Source organism: Thamnophis sirtalis, unplaced genomic scaffold (assembly GCF_051295495.1).
Source record: "Thamnophis sirtalis isolate CommonGarterSnake01/CBP01778 unplaced genomic scaffold, rThaSir2_p1.2 scaffold_8, whole genome shotgun sequence".
Taxonomy (NCBI): domain Eukaryota; kingdom Metazoa; phylum Chordata; class Lepidosauria; order Squamata; family Natricidae; genus Thamnophis; species Thamnophis sirtalis.
This window is the reverse complement of record NW_028261388.1, coordinates 12335461-12356902: the sequence shown is the minus strand read 5'-3', so window position 1 is coordinate 12356902 and position 21442 is coordinate 12335461. Positions and strand designations below refer to the sequence as shown.

The window sequence follows — 21442 nt, the reverse complement described above, 5'->3', positions numbered from 1 at the left end:
TTCCGAGGTGGCTGAAATGAGGACCCAGACTGTGGGGGCGATATGCTGACTCTGTAAACCACTTAAAGTGGGCTGAAAGCCCTATGAAGCGGTATATAAGTCTAACTGCTATTGCTATTGCTATTGCTATTCTGTGCCCCAACTAGCAGTTCCAAATGTTGACCTCAAAAGATTGCCAGCTCCGACTTTCAGCATTCTAGACCAGTGATGGTGGACCTTTTCAACACCGATTGCCCAAACCGGAACGCGTGTGCGCCAGAGCGCTGGAAACTGGAAAACCAGGTGGCTGGTGCGTATGCACCAGAACCAGGAGAGCAGCTGGCGATGGGTGCGCGTACCCGCAGAGAGGGCTCTGCGTGCCACCTCTGGCACAAGGGCCATAGGCTTCTCATCACGGTTCTAGATTCTATAGCAGGGATGTCAAACTCAAGGCCCGCTGGGTGCTTACATCTGATCTGCGGGGCCACCCTGGAAACAGTGAAGGACCAGTATGCGGTGCCAAAACAGAGCTCGGGAGGGCCACATGAGGCCCTCCTGAGCTCCGTTTTCACTGGCAGAGGATTGCAAGAAGCCGTCGCAGCCGGAAACAGAGCTCGGGAGCCCGTTTCCACTGGCAGAACACTCGGGCCACTTCAGGCACCCCCGACAGGAGTGATGTCGAGCTGGCCATACCCACCCCAGTCCTCCGAGGTCAAACGCCACCCTGATGCGGCCCTCAATGAAATCAAGTTTGACACCCCTGCTCTATAGGAAGCTAGAGAAGAAGAAAGTTAGATCCTACACTGAAGAGCATCACAGTAAAAATTAATGTCCTAGTACGGAGGCTGTCAACTAACGCCACACCTGATAAATTTCTACCTTTAAACAACTGAAAATGAGGGCTAGCTAGATGTGCTTATGCCCTGGCCTGACTTGAGATTTTCCTGGCAGTAGGTTCCAGTTTGGGCATTTCAGATGATTTTAAAAATCCCCATAAGTGAGGTTGTACAGAAAGTGTTGGAAAGGTGTTTTGAGGTCTGGTGAAGTACCAGCTCCCAAAATACTTCTCCGAAATAATCAGTGCCTGTCTTAAATAAAGCTAAAGCTCACCAGACTCAAGCCATGTTCCAGTATATACGCAGTACTAGCTTACCGTATATACTCGAGTATAGGCCGACCCGAATATAAGCCGAGGCACCTAATTTTACCACAAAAAACTGGAAAAGTTATTGACTCGAGTATAAGCCTAGGGTGGGAAATGCAGCAGCTACCGATAAATTTCAAAAATAAAAATAGATACCAATAATGCCATTGCCCATTGAATAACATATACAGCCTGCCTGTGCCCATTAAATATACAGTAGCCATTGTAAAAATTTGCTCTGCATAACAAATTATTATCACACAATACCGGTGTATTCAATGAAATACTTCACTCACCTCATGATGCTGATGTCCCGCTGTGATGATGATGTCCCGCCTCCTATGACACACGGCACAGTGATTCCTACCATTGGATCACTGTACCAGAGGAGGTGGGACATCGCTATGTGGCTGCTTGCCATAACAAGGAGGAGGTGGGACATCGTTGCAGAGCGGCAGGAGGGGGAGGAAGGGGAATCGTAAGATAGCCCTGCATTACGTTAGAACGTGAGGAGGGGGGATGGTGCGGTGCACGCTGCGCGACAAACTGACACAGAGGGAGGGGAAACTCAGGGGCGCAGGGCCATTCACGAGCGTCACCCAGCGGCATGGCCCCGCCCCTTTTTCTCCTCCATTTCAGGCAAATTTTTCACTGACTCAAGTATAAGCCGAGGCGGCTTTTTTCAGCTCAAAAAGTGGGCTGAAAAACTAGGCTTATACTTGAGTATATACAGTAATTACAGAACTACATGTAACTATCTGTAAATACAGTAAAATATCCAGCCAAGTTTCTTTATTTTGGACTAACCGAAAGTACAGTGAGCCTAGAACTGACTCCTTCCTTTTCCTGACCAGAATTTTAGATAATGAAGGCAAGCTGACTGACTCAATTTCTGGATTTTTAGCGAGACTCCTTCATTGTTATCTGCTTATTCTGGCATCCGACTTCCAGCTTGTCCATCACTATGAAAACAGATCTCTTATCTTTCCTTCAAACATTCCTGAACTAGATCTCAGGTTCAACCAGTCTTGAAAGAAGCCAATAGCTTACAACTTTTCGCATAGCTGAGTTACAATCATTGTTTGAATTCCATGCCAAAGTTCAAGTTTTACACCTTTCATTTAAAATGACATCCAATTAAGCAAAATGCCTGAATGAATACTTTTCTCTATTCAGATGGGTTGAGTGCAAAAAATTTTCCTACCAGTTCTTGGGGGGGAGGGTGGCTTGGTGGTCATGTGAGTGGGTGGGCGTGGCTTGGCGGGCAACCATGTGAGTGGGTGGGCGTGGCATGACCAGGCGGGCAACAAGCAGGAACCTCAGAGAGTCCCAGGGAGCTCAAAAACCAACTATCACATTTTACACAAAAATAACACAAAAGCTACACAACTGACTCACACACAATGCAAAAGCAGCTGGACTTCGCATAAAAAAAGTTTCTGATGCTGCACAGCTGATTGTCACAGCTGCGCATCCAAACCTTTTTAAAACTTTTTTTAGCATTTTGCCCGAACCGGTAATAAAACAATGCTAAGTTTTAAAAAGTTCCAACAATCAGCTGTGCTGCGTGATCCTCAGAACTTTTTTCTTTACTTTTTATAGCATTTTCTCTGCCGGTTTGGATGAACCAGTAGCATTTTTATTACCAAACCGAACCAGTAGCATTTCCCTGGTTGAGTGACTGATTATGAGCTTGAAGATACCTGTGACTCTAATTAAAGTAAACAGGTCTGCTTGAGAAATCATCCAATCGTGTATTTTAATTCTTAGTGGTACCAATAGTTAGGTCCATGCCATTTTCATTTGTTTCATTATTTACAAGAACACATATATCAAATGCAAAATTTCGGCTCTATGGACAATGGAATGGTTTAAAGCAATGTTTCTCAACCTTGGCCATTTTAAGATGCATGGATTTCAACTCCCAGAATTCCCGAACCGGAAGCCTCCCAATGTAATTCTGGGAGTTGAAGTCCTCCCATCTTAAAGTGGCTAAGGTTGAAAAACACTGGTCTGGGGTTTTCTGTGCGCGTGGCTTTGTGGGTGTGGCAGGGGAAGGATACTGCAAAATCCCCATTCCCTCCCCACTCTCAAAATTTCCGCTACCGGTTCTCCAGAACCTGTCAAAACTGGCTGAATACCACCTCTGCTTTGGGACAACCATAACCTGAATGACTGAGAACCTCTACAGACTTTTAGCTATGCAATTTGGGATGAACACCCCTTGAATGGTGTGGGAGTAGGAATGGATTTCCAGAGGAAAAATGGCAGACTGCAGGAACCAGGAGCATCACTCGGGTGACCCTGAGGACACAGACAAACCTCCAGGTGCTTCAACCACCCTCTAAAAGGATGCAAATGACCAGCTGTCTGCAAGGAACATAAATCCTTCGGTTCCACCACAAAACCGCGGTAGACAAAAGCGCGCTCGACGAAAGCGCGTACGTGACGTCATCACAGTGCGACAAAAACATCGCGCTGTGATCGGTAAATGTAAAATTAAAGCGAAAACCTTACCCTAACCCCCCCAAACCTAACCCTAAACCTAACCCTTAACCTAACCCTAAACCTAAACCTAACCCTTAACCTAACGCTAAACCTAACGCTAACCCTTAACCTAACGCTAAACGTAACCCTAACGCTCTAAACCTAACCCTAACCCTTAACCTAACCGTAACCCTAACCCTAAACCTAACCCTTACCTTTATGTGAATCGGCTTGCTTTAATTTTATTTTTATTTCAATTTTTAATTTTTTCCGTCGCGCTGTGATGACGTCACGTACGCGCTTTCGTCGAGCGCGCTTTTGTGGACCGCGGTTTTGACGGGTCATGAAATCCTTCCATCCCCCACTATCCTATCAGAGCTGATGAAGCTTCTTGGATGAGCAGTGAAACGTCTTCAAAACAAAAACAAAAAATAAGAAATCCCAGTTGCCTGCTGAAAAAAGCACCTTTGGGACAAGGAAATTCACATCAAATCCTGCCTGACTTCTAAGATCAAAGTACAACAATTTATCAGTGACAAAGGCCTCCACAGTAAAATAAAATAAAATAAAAAAATCCAGGAAGAACCCACTTCTGAAAGTCAGACACAAACAAAAGCCAGCCTGGAATTTGCCAAATCGCACGTTGACAAACCACAGTCATTTTGGAAGACAATGAAACAAAAGGAGAGCAGAGCAGTTCTCATATTCACAGAAGAAAATAAAAGATGTTTTTAAAGACAAGAACACTATCACGGCTGTGAAACACTCAGAAGAGGCGCCATGATGTTATGGGTTGCTTTGCTGCCTCCTGCACTGGGTGCCTTGAATCTGTGCGAGCACAATAAAGCCAGATTATCAAGGCATTCTGGAGCGGAACATAATGCCAAAAGTCTCAGTCAACAGGATAACGATTCAAAAGTATGCAGTACATCTTCTACGAGAACCCAAGAATGGTTGAAAGCAAATCATTTCTGCTTTTGTTCGAAAGAGGTCTGCGACAAGTCCTGGCGTGAATCCAATCTATAGAAAAAGCTGAGAGTTAGGAGAAGGAAAGCATCTAAGACAGCGGTGTCAAAATGGCGGCCCGCGGCCCAAATACATCACATGCAGGCCACGCCCACCCCAGCCCCGCAGAGGGGGGAAATGTTGCAAAGCGCTATGTGACGGCAACGTGGGCCCCTCCCTAGCTCCGTTTTCGGAGGCGACAGACACCTGCAGCCCCCCGGCCAGCAAAAATGAAGGTCGGGGGACTCCGTTTTTGCTGGCAGGGGCTGCGGGAGGCTATCACAGTTGAAAACAGAGCTTGGGAGCTCATTTTCACTGGCAGAGCACTCGGATCACAGGTTTCCCCCCCCTCCTCCCAACGTGAGTGACGTCAAGGTCGCCACGCTCACCCTGGCCCTTTGAGGTCAAAAACAACCCTGATGCGGCCCTCAATGAAATCGAGTTTGACACCCCTTGCTCTATGTCCATATTGTGTTTCATACATTGCCTTTCATTCTTTAAACTTCTCACCTCTTTTTTAAAGACCTCATCAACTCCATCCAGCTATGACTGTCTCAGTCTTCCCCCTCCTTTCAACCCAGTCTCTCTCTCTCCCCCCCCCCTCTCTCTCTCTTGGAAGCAAGCATACAAAGGCTACATAGGCTACATACAGTCTGCAGCTACCAACTCTTTTTATTTTCTACCAGAGGCCCAAAGGTCTTTTTGTAAATAAAAAGGATGCTAGAAGATACTTGAAATTATTATTTTTTAAAATCGGAGCCAGGTGGTGGGCAGGGCATCTGGCAGATATCAAGTGGGAAGAGGCGTCTAAGCAAATACTTTCTACTAGTCCGAAAGGCATTTTCAGCAACATAACTAGAGGTTTTAATATTAAAGTTCTCTGCAATATAGAGCACTTATTTTAGATTTGCCAATAGAGCTTAACTTCTATAGTAAACAGATCGAATTCCTGGCATGGAAAAGTTAATAAGAAAGATATCTAATTGAAACTCCGGAGGTGGTTTACCAGCGAGTAAGCTAATTTTACATTACACGGGTCAGTGATTTGGGAGCAGGATTATAGACAGTATATAGGAGTCAATTAATGTACTGGGTTACTCAAGAAATACAATAGTTTGGGCACATGGAAACACATGCTTACATTATTGTTTTGAAAAGGGGCCCTTTTCTGGATATTTGAAATCAGGGAGTTATATCCAGCTAAATCAGCTACATCTTTTATGTCTTAAAGGAATCGGTGGAAACTAACTGGAACTAGAAGTTTGAATTCAAGCCCTTTATTGGAATAGTCGTAATTTAATTCTATGAACTGCAAGGAGATCAAATCAGCCAATCCTAAAGAAAATCAAAACCCTGACTGTCCTTTGGATCAGCAAGCACTGAAGCTGAAACCTTGGTTGTTAGACGGTGTTATCGATGCAATGAGCATGAATTTGGGCAAACTTGAGAGATGGTGGAGAACAGGGGAAGTTGCTTTGCAATGGGCCATGAGGTCACAAAGAGTCAGACACACAATTTAACAACTATACAACAAGAAGTGGTGTTTTTTTTTTCCTCCACTGGGACCGGTCTATCAGAGAAATCTGGTCAACCTAATTACGGGATGGAACATACTGCTTCCATTTTAGCCTTTCAGCCCCAATCAAGGGGCCTTTGCAGGCAGTCGCTTTCACGACAAACTATTTTTGTGTTAAATTATGTTTTTTTTTTTACCAACAAAGAAATAAAGGAGACTAGTATAGATCTATTTCAAGCTGGCGCAGTGGTTAAATGCAGCACTGCAGGCTACTGCTAGATCAGCAGGTCAGCGGTTCAAATCTCACCGGCTCAGGGTTGACTCAGCCTTCCATCCTTCCGAGGTGGGTAAAATGAGGACCCAGATTGTTGGGGGCAATATGCTGACTCTCTGTAAACCGCTTAGAGAGGCCTGAAAGGCCTATGAAGCGGTATATAAGTCTACTGCTATTGCTATTGCTATTGCTCTCATCAGCTAACCATGCCCAGGTTCAATCCCAGAAGGGTACGGCTAACTGATGAGAGCTAAATAGCTTGAAATAAATTTATAGGTAAAGGTAAAGATTCCCCTCACACATATGTGCTAGTCATTCCCGACTCTAGGGGGCAGTACTCATCTCTGTTTCAAAGCCAAAAAGCCAGCACTTTAATCCTTAGTTAAAAAGCCACCCTGAAATTACTGTGTCAGACTTTGCTCTGAAACTCAGTTGGATAGGATATAAAAACTCGACAAACCTGGAGCAGACTATTTGAAAAACTCCTACTCAAGAAAAACAAAATATAAGAACAAAATACTATTTGCCACTAGCACGTTGCATTTGGCTCTGTGAAGCTCCCCACTAAATCCCTTCAGGAAAAAAATTCACCTTAGATTCAAATTGCAACTATATAATTAAGAGTGAAGACTTTGTTCTAATCCCAAAGATGAGCTTTAGGAGTGCATGGGATAAAATTTACAAGGAAACCCCCTCGACGAACTGAATTCTGTTCATTAACTAATAAGGATATATAGCCCTCATCATTTTCAAAAGAAGAGTGAGCAGCTGGCAAATATGTGGCACACTTCAGAAATTACATCTCCTAAAAACCGTATATTTTTCTTTTTCTGTAACAGCTTGCAGAAGAAGCCATCACCATTATCTGAATGTTTGTTTGTTTTATATTCCAACTTTTATTATTGTTATTTTTATAAACAATTCAAAGGCTGCCAACATATCTGCTATGCCGTCCTCCTCCTATTTTCTCCAGAATAACAATCCTGTGATGCAAGTTGGACGGAAAGTGACTGGCCCAAGGTCACCCAGTTGGCTTTCATGGCTAAGGTAGGCAGGCAGTTCCTTTAAGAGCAGTAAAAGACACTAAAATTTCCAGCATGACAAATATAGCATTGGGGATAAAACCTCTTACGGATGTCCACCTGCATATCATAAATCTAATCAAGTCCTAGGAGCTTCTCCAAATAAACATTAAGCTACGTTTTTAGTCCATCATGACCTCATACAGTTTTGAAAACCACCAGATAGGACAGGCTTTAGGAAAAAAATGAAACCAGGGCTAGAATTGTATGCATAGTTTAAAAGTACCACTAAATTCAGGAGATTTACCGTCACAGGATTTACCTACAGCATCCTGCTTTACAGTTGCAGGAGAAGGCCATGTTAGTGTCTCAGATAGTCATTCATTGTAGCTTACAAAAGATTATGGTTTTTTAATAAAATATGATATGTTCCTCTACAAATATATTACTAGGTTTCCTTCTGATTATTTCCTGCAAATTTGGTCATTGGAGAACAATCTATCCCTGAATTTTAATTTTGATAGACAGATACTGGAAGATAGATAGATAGATGGATGGATGGATGGATGGATGGATGGATGGATGGATGGATGGATGGATGGATGGATGGACGGACGGACAGATACTGGAAGATAGATAGATAGATAAAATAGATAGATGGGTGGGTGGGTGGATGGACGGACGGGACAGACAGAGAGAGAGAGAGACAGACAGACACAGACACAGACAGACAGACAGATAATAGATAGATAGATAGATAGATAGATAGATAGATAGATAGATAGATAGATAGATAGACAGATAGATAGATATAGATGGGTGGGAGAGAGAGAGAGAGAGATCATACACACAACACACACAGACACACACACAGACACACACATATTTAGGAAATAATGCCTAATTAATATACCCACCACACACAAATTTAAGAAATAATGCCTAATTAATACACACATACAACCAAACACACACACACAGTGAACCAAAGAAACTAAAATCACTTTCTCTAAAGGAAATCCCTGGACCATATTATATTGTTGGGATCTACGCCCAACCTTCCTTGCCTAGCCTTTTTCCATCAGCAAATGTATTACAAAATTAGGGGGTCAGGTGTTGGTTTTATTTTTTACTGCGACACTAGCCCCTTCTTTGAGCCATTGGATGGTAGCACCCTTCTCCATCCATAATTCCCGATCCGTTCTTTGGCCAGAGTATGACCTCTAACATTGCAGTTAAGGGCAAGCCTTTTCATTATACTGTGCCATTATTTCATTTTGAAATATTCCTCCAAAGCTATTTCTTTGCCCAACATTTTATTTATTTATTTATTTATTAAACTTATATTGCCGCCTATTTGCCCATGGCGACTCAAGCCGGCTTACATCATTTAAAAACCACATTAAAAAAACAATAAAACTAATCAAAGATTCAGATAAATTAATATAATAAAATCAACCCCCAATCCCCGCCTGACCACAAGATATCATATGAGCCATTTCATGGGCTCCATCCCGCTCTGGATTCCCCAGGCCTGCTGGCAGAATCAGGTCTTCAGCATCTTCGAGAAAAGTAAATGGACAACCATTGAAATATGAGCCAGCCGTGTGCAGCAGCTACCAAAAAAGCCAACACAGTTCTAGGCTGCATAAACAGAGAGATAGAATCAAGATCATGTGAAGTGTTAATACCACTTTATAAGGCCTTGGTAAGGCCACACTTGGAATACTGCATTCAGTTTTGGTCGCCACGATGTAGAAAAGATGTGGAGACTCTAGAAAGAGTGCAGAGAAGAGCAACAAGAATGATTAGGAGACTGGAGGCTAAAACATATGAAGAACAATTGCAAGAACTAGGGGAGACGTGTTAGCAGTGTTCCAATATCTCAGGGGTTGCCACAAAGAAGAGGGAGTCAAACAATTCTCCAAAGCACCTAAGGGCAGGACAAGAAGCAATGGGTGGAAACTAATCAAGGAGAGAAGCAAATTAGAACTGAAGAGAAATTTCCTGACAGTTAGAACAATTAATCAGTGGAACACAAGTTGCTTCCAGAAGTTGTGAATGCCCCAACACTGGAAGTCTTTAAGAAGAGGTTGGATAGTCATTTGTCTGAAATGGTATAGGGTTTCCTGCCTAGGCAGGGGGTTGGACTAGAAGACCTCCAAGGTCCCTTCCAACTCTGCTATGGTAAAAGTGTGAGAGTGGGGGCCGTTCTAATCTCTGGGGGGATGTTCCATTTCTTTTGTGATCCATGAAGAGAGCCACACAAGCCCAAACACCGGTAGTCCTCAGCTTACAACAGTGGAGTGACCTATTACAAGTTACAAATAGCACTGAAGAATGTGACTTATGGACCATTTTTCACAGGCACTTTGCAGCCTCTCCATGGTCATGGAGCCATCAACCTTCAGATGCTTGGCAACCGGTTCACATTATGACCGTTGCTTTGTCTCAAGGTCATGAGATCCCATTTTACGACCTTCCGATAAGCAAAGTCAACGGGGGGGGGGAGCCAAATTCACTTAACAACCAGGTGACTAACGTATCAGCCTCAGTGACGGACTTAATGGATGCCACAAGAAAGGTTGTAAAACGGGTCAATTTCACCAATGTTTCACTGAGCAACGCAAAAATCGGTGGCGGTAAATCCAAGACTATTTACAAGTTCGCTGTAAAGCAAAGGAAGGCAAGGGACCCCGCTTGCTCTTTTCTGGACCAGCAGAGATTGGGGGGGGGGTTGACCTCTTCTGTCCTCCGCTAGAATAGATCCTGGGATCAACTGGGCTGCGGAGAGAGGACTATGATCAGGATGCACGTGGCTGTGGCCTAGAGGTGGAGCTCTTGCCTCACAATCAGGAGGTTGGGAGTTTGATCCTAGGTAGAGGCAGATGTAGGGTCTCCTGCTTTGGCAGGGGGGGTTGGACTAGATGACCTGCAGGACCCCTTCCAACTCTGTTAATGAGGCTCCACAATGGGAGGGGTGTCTTTCCAACCTTCCAAAACAGGCACAAGGCACTCTTATCATTGCTTCCCCCCAGATTTCGGGGTGGGTGGGTGTCCATTTAGCAACACCTGCCCACCCCCACTCCCAAATTTCCCCGGAGTGTGTGTGTGTGTGTGTGTGTGTGTTGGAACGAACCGGGAGCCCAGTTCCATTTAGCAAGCCTCCCCATCCTCTGCCCCCATCGTTCCCAGCCAGTTCTGGTCAGAACCCTCCACCCCCATCTCCACTTCCATGTAACAAGCCTTTCCCACTCCCACCCCCGCCCATCATTCCCAGCCAGATCTGCTCGGAACCATCCATCCCGGTCTCCAGTTCTATTTAACAAGCCTTCAACCACCACCCATCGTCCCCAGCCAGATCTGGTCGAAACCATCCACCCCGATCTCCACTTACATGTAACAAGCCTTCTCCCCACCCCCGCCCCCATCGTCCCCAGCCAGATCTGCTCAGAACCATCCATCCACCCCGATCTCCACTTCCATGTAACAAGCCTTCTCCCACCCCACCCCCCATCATTCCCAGCCAGATCTACTCAGAACCATCCATCATTCATCCCGATCTCCACTTCCATGTAACAAGCCTTCCCCCCACCCCCACCCCCATCGTCCCCAGCCAGATCTGCTCAGAACCATCCATCCACCCTGATCTCCACTTCCAATTAACAAGCCTTCCCACCACCCCCGCCCCATCGTCCCCAGCCAGATCTACTCAGAACCATCCATCATTCATCCCGATCTCCACTTCCATGTAACAAGCCTTCCCCCCACCCCCACCCCCACCCCCATCGTCCCCAGCCAGATCTGTTCAGAACCATCCATCCACCCCGATCTCCACTTCCAATTAACAAGCCTTCCCACCACCCCCGCCCCCATCGTCCCCAGCCAGATCTGCTCAGAACCATCCATCCACTCCGATCTCCACTTCCATGTAACAAGCCTTCCCCCACCCCACCCCCCCTCATTCCCAGCCAGATCTGTTCAGAACCATCCATCCACCCCATCTCCACTTCCATGTAACAAGCCTTCCCCCACCCCCGCCCTCATCGTTCCCAGCCAGATCTGCTCAGAACCATCCATCCACTCCGATCTCCACTTCCATGTAACAAGCCTTCACCCCACCCCACCCCCCCTCATTCCCAGCCAGATCTGTTCAGAACCATCCATCCACCCCATCTCCACTTCCAATTAACAAGCCTTCCCACCACCCCCGCCCCCATCGTCCCCAGCCAGATCTGCTCAGAACCATCCATCCACTCCGATCTCCACTTCCATGTAACAAGCCTTCCCCCACCCCACCCCCCCTCATTCCCAGCCAGATCTGCTCAGAACCATCCATCCACCCCATCTCCACTTCCATGTAACAAGCCTTCCCCCACCCCACCCCCCCTCATTCCCAGCCAGATCTGCTCAGAACCATCCATCCACTCCGATCTCCACTTCCATGTAACAAGCCTTCACCCCACCCCACCCCCCCTCATTCCCAGCCAGATCTGTTCAGAACCATCCATCCACCCCATCTCCACTTCCAATTAACAAGCCTTCCCACCACCCCCGCCCCCATCGTCCCCAGCCAGATCTGCTCAGAACCATCCATCCACTCCGATCTCCACTTCCATGTAACAAGCCTTCCCCCACCCCACCCCCCCTCATTCCCAGCCAGATCTGCTCAGAACCATCCATCCACCCCATCTCCACTTCCATGTAACAAGCCTTCCCCCACCCCACCCCCCCTCATTCCCAGCCAGATCTGCTCAGAACCATCCATCCACTCCGATCTCCACTTCCATGTAACAAGCCTTCACCCCACCCCACCCCCCATCATTCCCAGCCAGATCTGTTCGGAACCATCCATCCACCCCGATCTCCACTTCCAATTAACAAGCCTTCCCCCCACCCCCGCCCTCATCGTTCCCAGCCAGATCTGCTCAGAACCATCCATCCACCCCGATCTCCACTTCCAATTAACAAGCCTTCCCCCCACCCCCGCCCCCATCGTTCCCAGCCAGATCTGCTCAGAACCATCCATCCACTCCGATCTCCACTTCCATGTAACAAGCCTTCACCCCACCCCACCCCCCATCGTTCCCAGCCAGATCTGCTCGGAACCATCCATCCCGATCTTTCCCACCCGTCTTCCCAGCCACCACCACCCCCATCCCACCCCAACCCCAAGCACTCCGGCCATCATGGGGGAAGGCTTAAAGGCAAGCGGGCAGGCAGGCGCAGGGAAGGTTAGGGCGCAAGCATGTGCAGCTTTGACAGGCTGCAGCGGGTTTCCCTGCGGGGTTTGGGGGCTTTTTTTGGGTGGGGGGCATCCCGCGAAGCGAAAACGAGAGAGGGTAGGTGAGGATCCCCGGGTAGGGGTGGGTGGGAGAGAGAGCGAGCCCGCACCGCGCTTCCCACGCCGGAATGCTCGGAATGCCGAAGCAAAAAAAAAATTAAAAAAAATATTATTTTACTATTTTATAGATTTTTTTTTACCTACGGCTGCCCAAATCATAGCAAACGTCTCTGGGTCCTAAGGGTGGCCCATGTATCCGGCGCGGCGAAGCGGAGAGAGAGAGAGAAATCCCCCGGCGGAGAAAGTAGAAGAAGGGACCGTCCCGAGAAACGAAGCTGCCTTCTCCCTTTTTTTTTCCCTCGGACGCGGCCGAAGGGTCTGGGAGAGGCTCGGCGACGTAATTCGAGCCGCCCACCCACCCGCGCGCGGGGGGGATCGGAGGAAGCGGCGGCGGCGGCGGCAGCGGCAATGGCACCTCGCCCTGAGGGCGCCGTGGCCAGGTCCTAGCGCTGGAGAGGCTCCGTTCCGCAGGCCGGACGCGCGTCGGACTCGCCTTAAAGCCGCTTTTGGCCTCGGACGTTTTTCTTTTCTCTCGCTCTCTCTCTCTGCGGGCGAGAGTGGGGGGGAAAGCGCAGGGCGGAGCCCGGGAGGCTGCCGAGCGAAGGGCCGGAGAGGCCCGGTAGGTTCCTTGGCGGGGCTGCTGCGCGCCCACCTGCGAGGCTTGTGGGGCGCGGGGGGTGGTGGTTTACCTTCTAGCCCCATAACCTAGGTGCCCTCCAGATGTTCCGGACTCCAGCTCCCATCAGCCTCTGCCGAGGCTTGAGCAGCCAATGGCAGGAGGTATTTGGGGCATTCCAAAACTCCTGAGAGGCAACTTTCCTAAAGGCCTTTGCTGGAAACTTCTACTTCAAAAGAAGGGGGAGGGGAAAAAAATAAAAATAAAAGGGTGAGGGGGAATTGTGATGGCGGGCAGCCTTTAGGGCTCTTCCCGCCCTGCTGCCTTAAATGCTGCTCGTCCCAGAGGTGTTTGTTTGTTTGTTTGTTTGTTTGTTTGTTTGTTTGTTTGTTTGTTTCAAGAGGCATCTGGAGTTTCTGGTTTTCCTTCGAAGACGTTTCCCTTCTCATCCAAGCAGCTTCTTCAACTCTGACAAAGAAGGAGTAGGGGAGACATGATAGCAGTGTTCCACTATCTCAGGGGTTGGCACAAAGAAGAGGGAATCAAACTATTCTCCAAAGCACCAGAAGATAGGAGAAGCAGCAATGGGTGGAAACTAATCAAGGAGAGAAGCAACTTAGAACTAAGGAGAAATTTCCTGACAGTTAGAACCATTATCAGTGGAACAGCTTGCCTCCAGAAGTTGTGAATTCTCCAACACTGAATGTTTTTAAAGAAGATAGCAATAGCAATAGCAGTTAGACTTATATACCGCTTCGTAGGGCTTTCAGCCCTCTCTAAGCGGTTTACAGAGTCAGCATATTGCCCCCAACAATCCGGGTCCTGTTGGATAGCCTTTTGTCTGAGGTGGTGTAGGGTTTCCTGCCTAGGCAGGGGGTTGGACTAGAAGACCTCCAAGGTCCCTTCCAACTCTGCTATTATAATTGTAATCGACTGGATTCTTCAGAGCTGAAGAAAGCTGCTTGGATGGGAAGCGAAAAGGCTTCAGAGTTGCCTCTTGGAAAAAAAAAACACCTTTGGGACAACCATGACCTGGATGACTGAGAATCTCTAGAGCAGTGATGTCGAACCTTTTAGACACCGAGTGCCCAAACTGCACACGCACACATGCCCAAGCTAAAAGGTGTGCACCAGGGGTGGGTTTCTCGCCCCGTTCCAACCGGTTCGGTTTGAACGAGGCCAGCGGCGTCCTTGCGCACGCACGCGGCGTCCTCACACACGCACGCAGCGTCCTCGTGCACGCACGCGGTGCGCACATGCGTACTAGCGTCTGCGCGATGCTCCAGCTGCTCCTGGAGGATCACGCAGGTGCTGCATGCGTTCTGCGCATGCGTAGAAGCACAGAATTCGTAAAAACCGGGTAAGGAGCGGGTGCGGGTGTGCGGGCGCGCGCAGGTGCCGGGGGGGGCTTCGCCGTTCCTGGAAGTTACTTACTTCCGGGTTCGGCGACCAACCGGATCGCAGGGACCGGTGCGAACCGGTCGAAACCCACCCCTGGTGTGCACCCAAGCAAAGAGGCGCCAACATGCGCTTGCACATGCACCACCATGCGTGCATGCGCAGCAGAGACCTGAAGACCAGCTGGCTGGCGGAGTGAGCTTCTGTTTCATCGTCGTTTGCAGGGAAACGGGAGCTCACAAAAGAAACGCCACGGAGATCTGACCCTGGGCGATAGCACTCGTGCCAGAGGTTCGCCATTACGGCTCTATAGACTTTTAGCTGTACAATTTGGGATGAGCACCATTCAAAGGGTTTGGGAGTAAGAATGGATTTCCAGAGGAAAAATTGCAGATTACAGGGACCAGGAGACCTGAAGGCACAGATAAACCTCCAGGTGGCCTCAACGGCTTTCTAAAAGGATGCAAATGACGAGCTGTCGGTAAGGAGTATACAATTCAAGAATGGACATTGAAAGTTACAAACTTAGCCGAGATGGCTAAAATATCGGCATATCTTAAAGATCACTCAAATGAGAGATGTAAACGAGACTGGAAAAAATGGATTGACTATATACAAAATAAATACGGGGACCAAGAAATTCCAGTTAGCCTATGCTTAAGATCAGAAATGATTTGAATTGTTTAAAGTTAGCTCAGCAAGAAGAAGCTAAGATCAATGTAGAGATGTCATTAATTTCTTTATTTCTTTTTTCTCAATAGATTTTAGACTGTTTGTTAAAAATCCATACCGTGTACGGGTTCTGGGAAGTCGGGGGGGGGAGGAGGAGGGGGGTTGGGGGGAGGGTGGAGGGAGGGAGGGGTATACATTAGGCTAGACAAGAATTTGGTGGTAAACTAGAACTATTTTGACACACAAAAAAATTGTACTCCAATGTCTTACTGATTGAGGAATGATGAAATGTTTGTTTTAAAAGAAAAATAAAACTTTTGAACCAAAAAAAAAAAGGAGTATAAATCCTTCCATTCCCCACCATCCAGTCAGAGCTGAAGAAGCTTCTAGGATGAGAAGCGAAATGTCTTGAAGGAAAAAAGAAAACCTGAAAGTCCAGTTGCCTCTTGAAAAAAGCACCTTTGGGACAACCATGACATGGATGACTGAGAACCTCCGTAGATACTTAAATGCTGCTGTTACAGGCAAGAACTGGGTTGCAAATCTTCCAACTCCCAACTCTTGTCTTGGTAAGAAAGCAGAGCGCAGATGGTCCATTCGTTTAGTGACCAACGTTAGAGCGACACCGGAAAAAAGTGACTTATGAGCATGTTTCACATTTATGACCATTGCAGCATAGGGATCAAAATTTGGACACTTGACAGCTGACTCAGGACGGGGGAGTTGCAGTATCCCGAAGTCTCTTGATCCCCTTTTGCGACCTGATGGGGAAAGCCGGATTCACTTAATGACAACGTGGCTAATTTAACAACTGCAGTGGTTCACTTAACAACTGTGGCAAGAAAGACGGTAAAATGGGGCCAAAGCCACTAAACTGTCTTCGCTGAGCAACAGAAATGTTGGGCTCAATTAGAATCATAGGGCTGGAAGGGACCTTGGTGATCTTCTAGTCCAACCTCCTGGTCAAACAGGAGACATCCTGTCTGCATTGAGAGGCTGGGGAAAAGAGAAGTAGGGTGTGGAACGGTCTTTGGAACCAGTTCTCTAATCCCAGGGTGGTTTTCTGTGCTCTCCTTTCCATGCCCAATTTTACCTTCTACCTCTTGGAGGGGAGAAAAGACCCCATTTTTCTTCTTCTCTTCTGTTCCACAACTTCTCAAGATCATGTGAAATGCTAGTGCCTGGGTAAGACCACACTTGGAATGGAAACATCACCAGAGTTAGTACCCACAGTTCAACCCTGAGCTACAAATATTCTCTTCTATTCCAAAGATAAGCAGGGTTGGATGAGATTATGGCCTGGATGGAAGGTCACAAAAACCCATAATCCTGTAGATGGCATTGAGAAATTGAAGGATTTCCCCCAAATAAGAAAAAAATTCTTCCCTAGTTTAAGTAAGCAAACATGAATTTGAGCTTGAATGGAGGATGAATCTACATATAAAAGCCAAGTACCACTCACTCATCACGAAATCTCCAGAACCGTAAAGCCTACAAACTCGAATGTTGCCACATATGTTCCTCTTGGCTTCTACAGTAGGTGCTCACCAAGAAAGGATTTTTCGAAATGACCATCAGATCATTAGTATTTCTTATACAGTAATTAACACGCTCTGAGGCTAAGGAGTTCTACTCCCCCACCCCACCCGAAAAGAACCCTGTTCCAACTGCCCGTTGTCTCACATTCTGTTACCTCAGTTCAAACTGGCAGATGTTCCACTCAGGAGCGATCTGGGGCTCCTTACAGTACTAAATGTTGGTACCTCACCAAAATGTCTACGCCTTCCACCTATGGAACTGCTTCCGGATTCAAGGTGGTGGGAGCGATATTCCCTTATGTGTTTCAATCACCAACCACCCCTGAGCCAACGGATTGAACCAGAGTGAACTGGATTTCTCCTGCATTGCCCGATCACATAGTTTCATTGCAAAGCACAGGTATAGAGTCTGATATAATCTGAATAATTTAAAAAGTCAAAGGGAATATCAATTCACTGGTTTGCAGAAGTACAAACTAATCTCGGAAAATGATTCTCAGTAAGAGGCAAGCATGCTGATTAGCTAAGGAAAGTAGAGGTAGTCCTCGACTTACGACCACAATTGAGCCCAATTTTTTGTCGCTAAGCGAGTTAAGGAAGTTTTGCCCCATTTTCTTGCCACAGTTGTTAAGTGAATCACTGCAGTTGTTAAGGTAGTAACCCGACTGATCAGTGAATCTGGCTTCCCCATTGACTTTGCTTGTCAGAAGTTCGCAAAAGATGATCATATAACCCTGGGACACTGCAACCGTCATAAATGTGAACCAGTTGCCAAGATTTTGATGACATGATCATGGGGATGCGGCAAGGGTTGTAAGTGTGGAAAACGTTCAAAGTTCATTTTTTTCAGTGGCAAGAAACTTTGGACGGTCGCTAAATGAATGGTTTTAGGTTGAGGACTATCTGTAAACATGCTTCTTAGAAAAGCTGGATTATCGACACAGGGAGAAAGAGAATGGAAGTATTTCTAACGTTTTTAAAACCCATACTATTTTCAAAATGTTAAGATCTGAACTGTAGATATTATACTATTGTAGAAAGAAAGATGTAATCTCTTGAAGTTTGCACCTATATAGTAGGTTTAACAGCATTTATTCTGGAAGTTTTCTAGTATATTAGCTGATAACCCGCTGTTGCTTAGGTATTTATTTATAGGGGGGAAATGTCTGGACCAAATGTAATTTCTAATGTTGGATTTTTCCCCTTACCAGAGGGAGCCCCCTTGTGGAGTACTGTGGAGCCGTTACCATGGCAACTCTACTGCACTATACAGTAGAAGCCAGTATGGCACAACAGGCTGTATCTTAACAGAACACAATCCTGAGGGGTGTTCAGGGTGTCTTACCCCCACAGTATTTTTCTCCAGAGAGTAAGTCATCTGTGTACCAAATTTGGTTGAAATTGCTTAAGGCATTCCAGAGTTATGCTGGAACACAAACACACACTCACTCACCCAACCACACACACACATACACACATTTTTTTATATAAAGAGATTTTATTACTTTCAGTATAAAATAACTTAGACTACGTATTGTGGTATTTGTCAACCCCAACCAGTAAAAAAATGTGTGGACTTCATGGGGAATTCTGGAAATTGAATTCCGCACATGTTAAAGTGGTTGAGGTTGAGAAACGCCAGGAGAGAGTCTTAATGGGCTGAAGCAGAATCAAAGTCACAAAGATAAATAAATAAACAAACAAACAAACAAACAAACAAACAAACAAATAAATAAATAAATAAATTCTATAGGGGCAGCCTGGCATCCTTGGCATTTTCTGTGATACACATCGCACACATTCTTTATCCTAAGTAAAAGCTTAGCCTTTTGCTAGTCAAGATCAGAGTAGAGAAGGAAGGAAGAAAAAAGTAACTTACCACCTTTTTCATCCTATGATGTGGATTTCCAAACACCGTGGCACATTTTGACAGACGCAAATCCACACACACAGCTTAAGAAATTACCACTCACTGCAATGCATTTATGCTTTAAGTAACCAGACTTTAACCAGGAATCCCTACAAGCAGGACAAAACCTCAGGGTAGGCTCTCCTCTAGAGCGGTTATAAAGTTCCATCTGCAAGCAGCACTTAAAGCCATACCAAGCCTTGCTACCAACCAGAATCTAGTAGGCATTGAAAAGAGACCTTGTCCTCCCCTTCTAAAATTAATAGCCACAATGAGATCTTTGCCATGGGAATGAATGTATGTATTTATAACATTTCCTCCAACTGGGCTCCTGCACAGCACGGGCCTGCCATTGGAAAAAGCCTACCCCCTCCCTTAGAAAAGGGGAAAGAAAATTCCGCTGCACATCTGTTTTTTGTATTGGGAGGAAGAGTGCTCCGTCTTTCTTTCCTTTTAATAATTTGACCTGTTTTGTTCCTGACAAAAGGATGCTGTGTGAGGCACTGGCTGTTTGGATTCGTTCCAAGCCCAGATGAGGTCAGCATGGGGGGAGGGAGGGAGAGAGAGAGAGAGGTCCAATTCTCACAGCTGGATGTCCACCAGGAATCTGAACAAACTATTTGGGTTGTCATTTCAATCAGAAGCAAATACAATCCAATTCCTTGTTGCAACAATTGCATGTCAAAGACCATAATCTTACAAATGTTTATGCCTGACATCCGAATAACTGCAATTTCATGTTCTTACAAGAATGTGTGCGTATTTGTACACATCCACACCAGCATGATGGTCTCATGTTAGCTCCCTAACAATGTAAACACGGGGGGGGGGGAATCCCCAGCCAAACAGGATCTAAACTGCTAATTGGAGTAATCATTACTGCCACTGTCTATTTGTTGCGGCCCGCAGCAACCAGTGGAGCTGGCAGCAGATTCAGACAGTGAGGAGGTTGGGGAGGAACATGGGCCAGTCCTGGAGTCTGAGGAGGGCTCTGATGAGGGCTCTGTGTCATAGGCAGAGAGGGGGCCAGAGCCGTATGCCAGTTATCAGCTGCCTTCGGAGTCGGACATCAGTGGGGCAGACAAACAGCTGGAGCCTGTTGCCAGACAAAGGGAACAGCTAAAGAACAGGGGTCGACTTGGGAGTAAGGCCACAGGTGGATGTTGAATGGCCCCTCCCAGAGGAAATAAAAGAGGAGCAAAAGGGGAGTGGAGTTTGCAGGAGACAATTAGTTCAATTAATTGGCTCGTGACTCTCTGAGACTTGTTGCCAAGTTTTGCAAATATCGGCCTTGCAGCTCTCCAAGCCAGATAAGGTCTGTGACTGTGAATCCTCCCTTGAAAGACTTTGCTGTATATGAAAGAGCAGAATTCACAGGAAATTAATAAAAGGGATTTTTGTCGGGAACAGGAGTTTGTTTCATGCGCTTGGGAAGCCTCGGTCAGAACACTATTAGTGGGTTACGATTGTGGCGGACGCCCTTGTAGCTATCAGATCACACAAAATGTGTTGGAATTTATGCAACTTCTGGCGAAGAGGACAGTTCATAGAAGTCTTGTATAATCCTGACTGCATTCCAATCCTCCCATCAGCTCATCGTGCATAATTCTAAATGATGTCCTTGAGAAGCTGGAAAGGACAATCATGTTGGAGCACAGGATTGTAATTACCTATCTTCAACCAATAGGTGTTTAAGCACTTTGGCCAGAAGGACATATATGGCCACCCTTATCTTTAGAAATGCACCGTTTTGCCTATAAAATAGGAAATGAGTTCAAAATAACCTTCGGCCTTTTATAGCTTGGTGCTTCTTGGAATCTTGGAATGGTGCACACTCACATTTGTGAACCAGTAGGGAAAGTAAGTGAATACCACCCCTGCTTATGTCCACATGTGTATGTGAATTCCCCTCTGTGTGTCTCTACAGACTGATGCTGAAAAAGTATTTATTTTTCTAGAGGGTTGGTGCACAAGCAGCAGTTATATGCACTCTGCTCCAGCAAACGTGAAATAGTGAAGAGTACAGGTGTTAGTTGCTAAAACTACTAGTAAACTCCTCTTTCCCATGCATTGATGCTATCACCTAACCCAATCATGAAACATCTGCAGGAAGAGAAGATTGCTGAAATAACACCAACACACAAATGAGAAGAGAGGCTTCTAAAATGGGAAATAATAAGAGTGCACAATCTTTTAAATCAAAATGCAAGAGATGTACAGAAACTCTTCGACTTACGAACACATTTGTGGCCAAAATTTCCATTGCTAAGCAAGGCAGTTGTTAAATGAGTTTTGCCCCATTTTATGACCTTTCTTGCCCACAATTGTTAAGTGAACCACTGCAGTTGTTAAATCAAATCAAACCTTTATTGTCGATGCACAACATGTGTACAATGAAATTGCATGAGCCTCCCTTGGTGCAGCCCTCCCCCCCAACCCCCCCCACACACAGAATACATAATACAGAAAAAGAAATCCCTAAACCCAAATAAGTAATAACTAGCACACTGACTTCTGACTAACTAAGTTAGTAACATG

The 21442-nt window shown here is 46.2% G+C and overlaps 1 protein-coding gene across 3 annotated transcripts in view; it reads right to left on the bottom strand.

Moving 5' to 3' along the window:
• The window catches only part of AMOTL1 (angiomotin like 1), a 73855-nt gene that overhangs the window by 43034 nt on the left and 9379 nt on the right, over positions 1 to 21442 (bottom strand). Inside the window, exon 1 of one of the 3 annotated variants that reach the window (XM_087721112.1) lies at positions 12912 to 13077. The exons of the other annotated variants lie outside the window; for them this stretch is intronic. Coding sequence (XP_087577238.1) covers positions 12912 to 12930 — 19 coding nt within the window. The 5' untranslated portion in view covers positions 12931 to 13077. Of the gene's footprint in view, positions 1 to 12911; positions 13078 to 21442 lie in introns of those variants that run through there. 3 annotated transcript variants of the gene reach the window in all.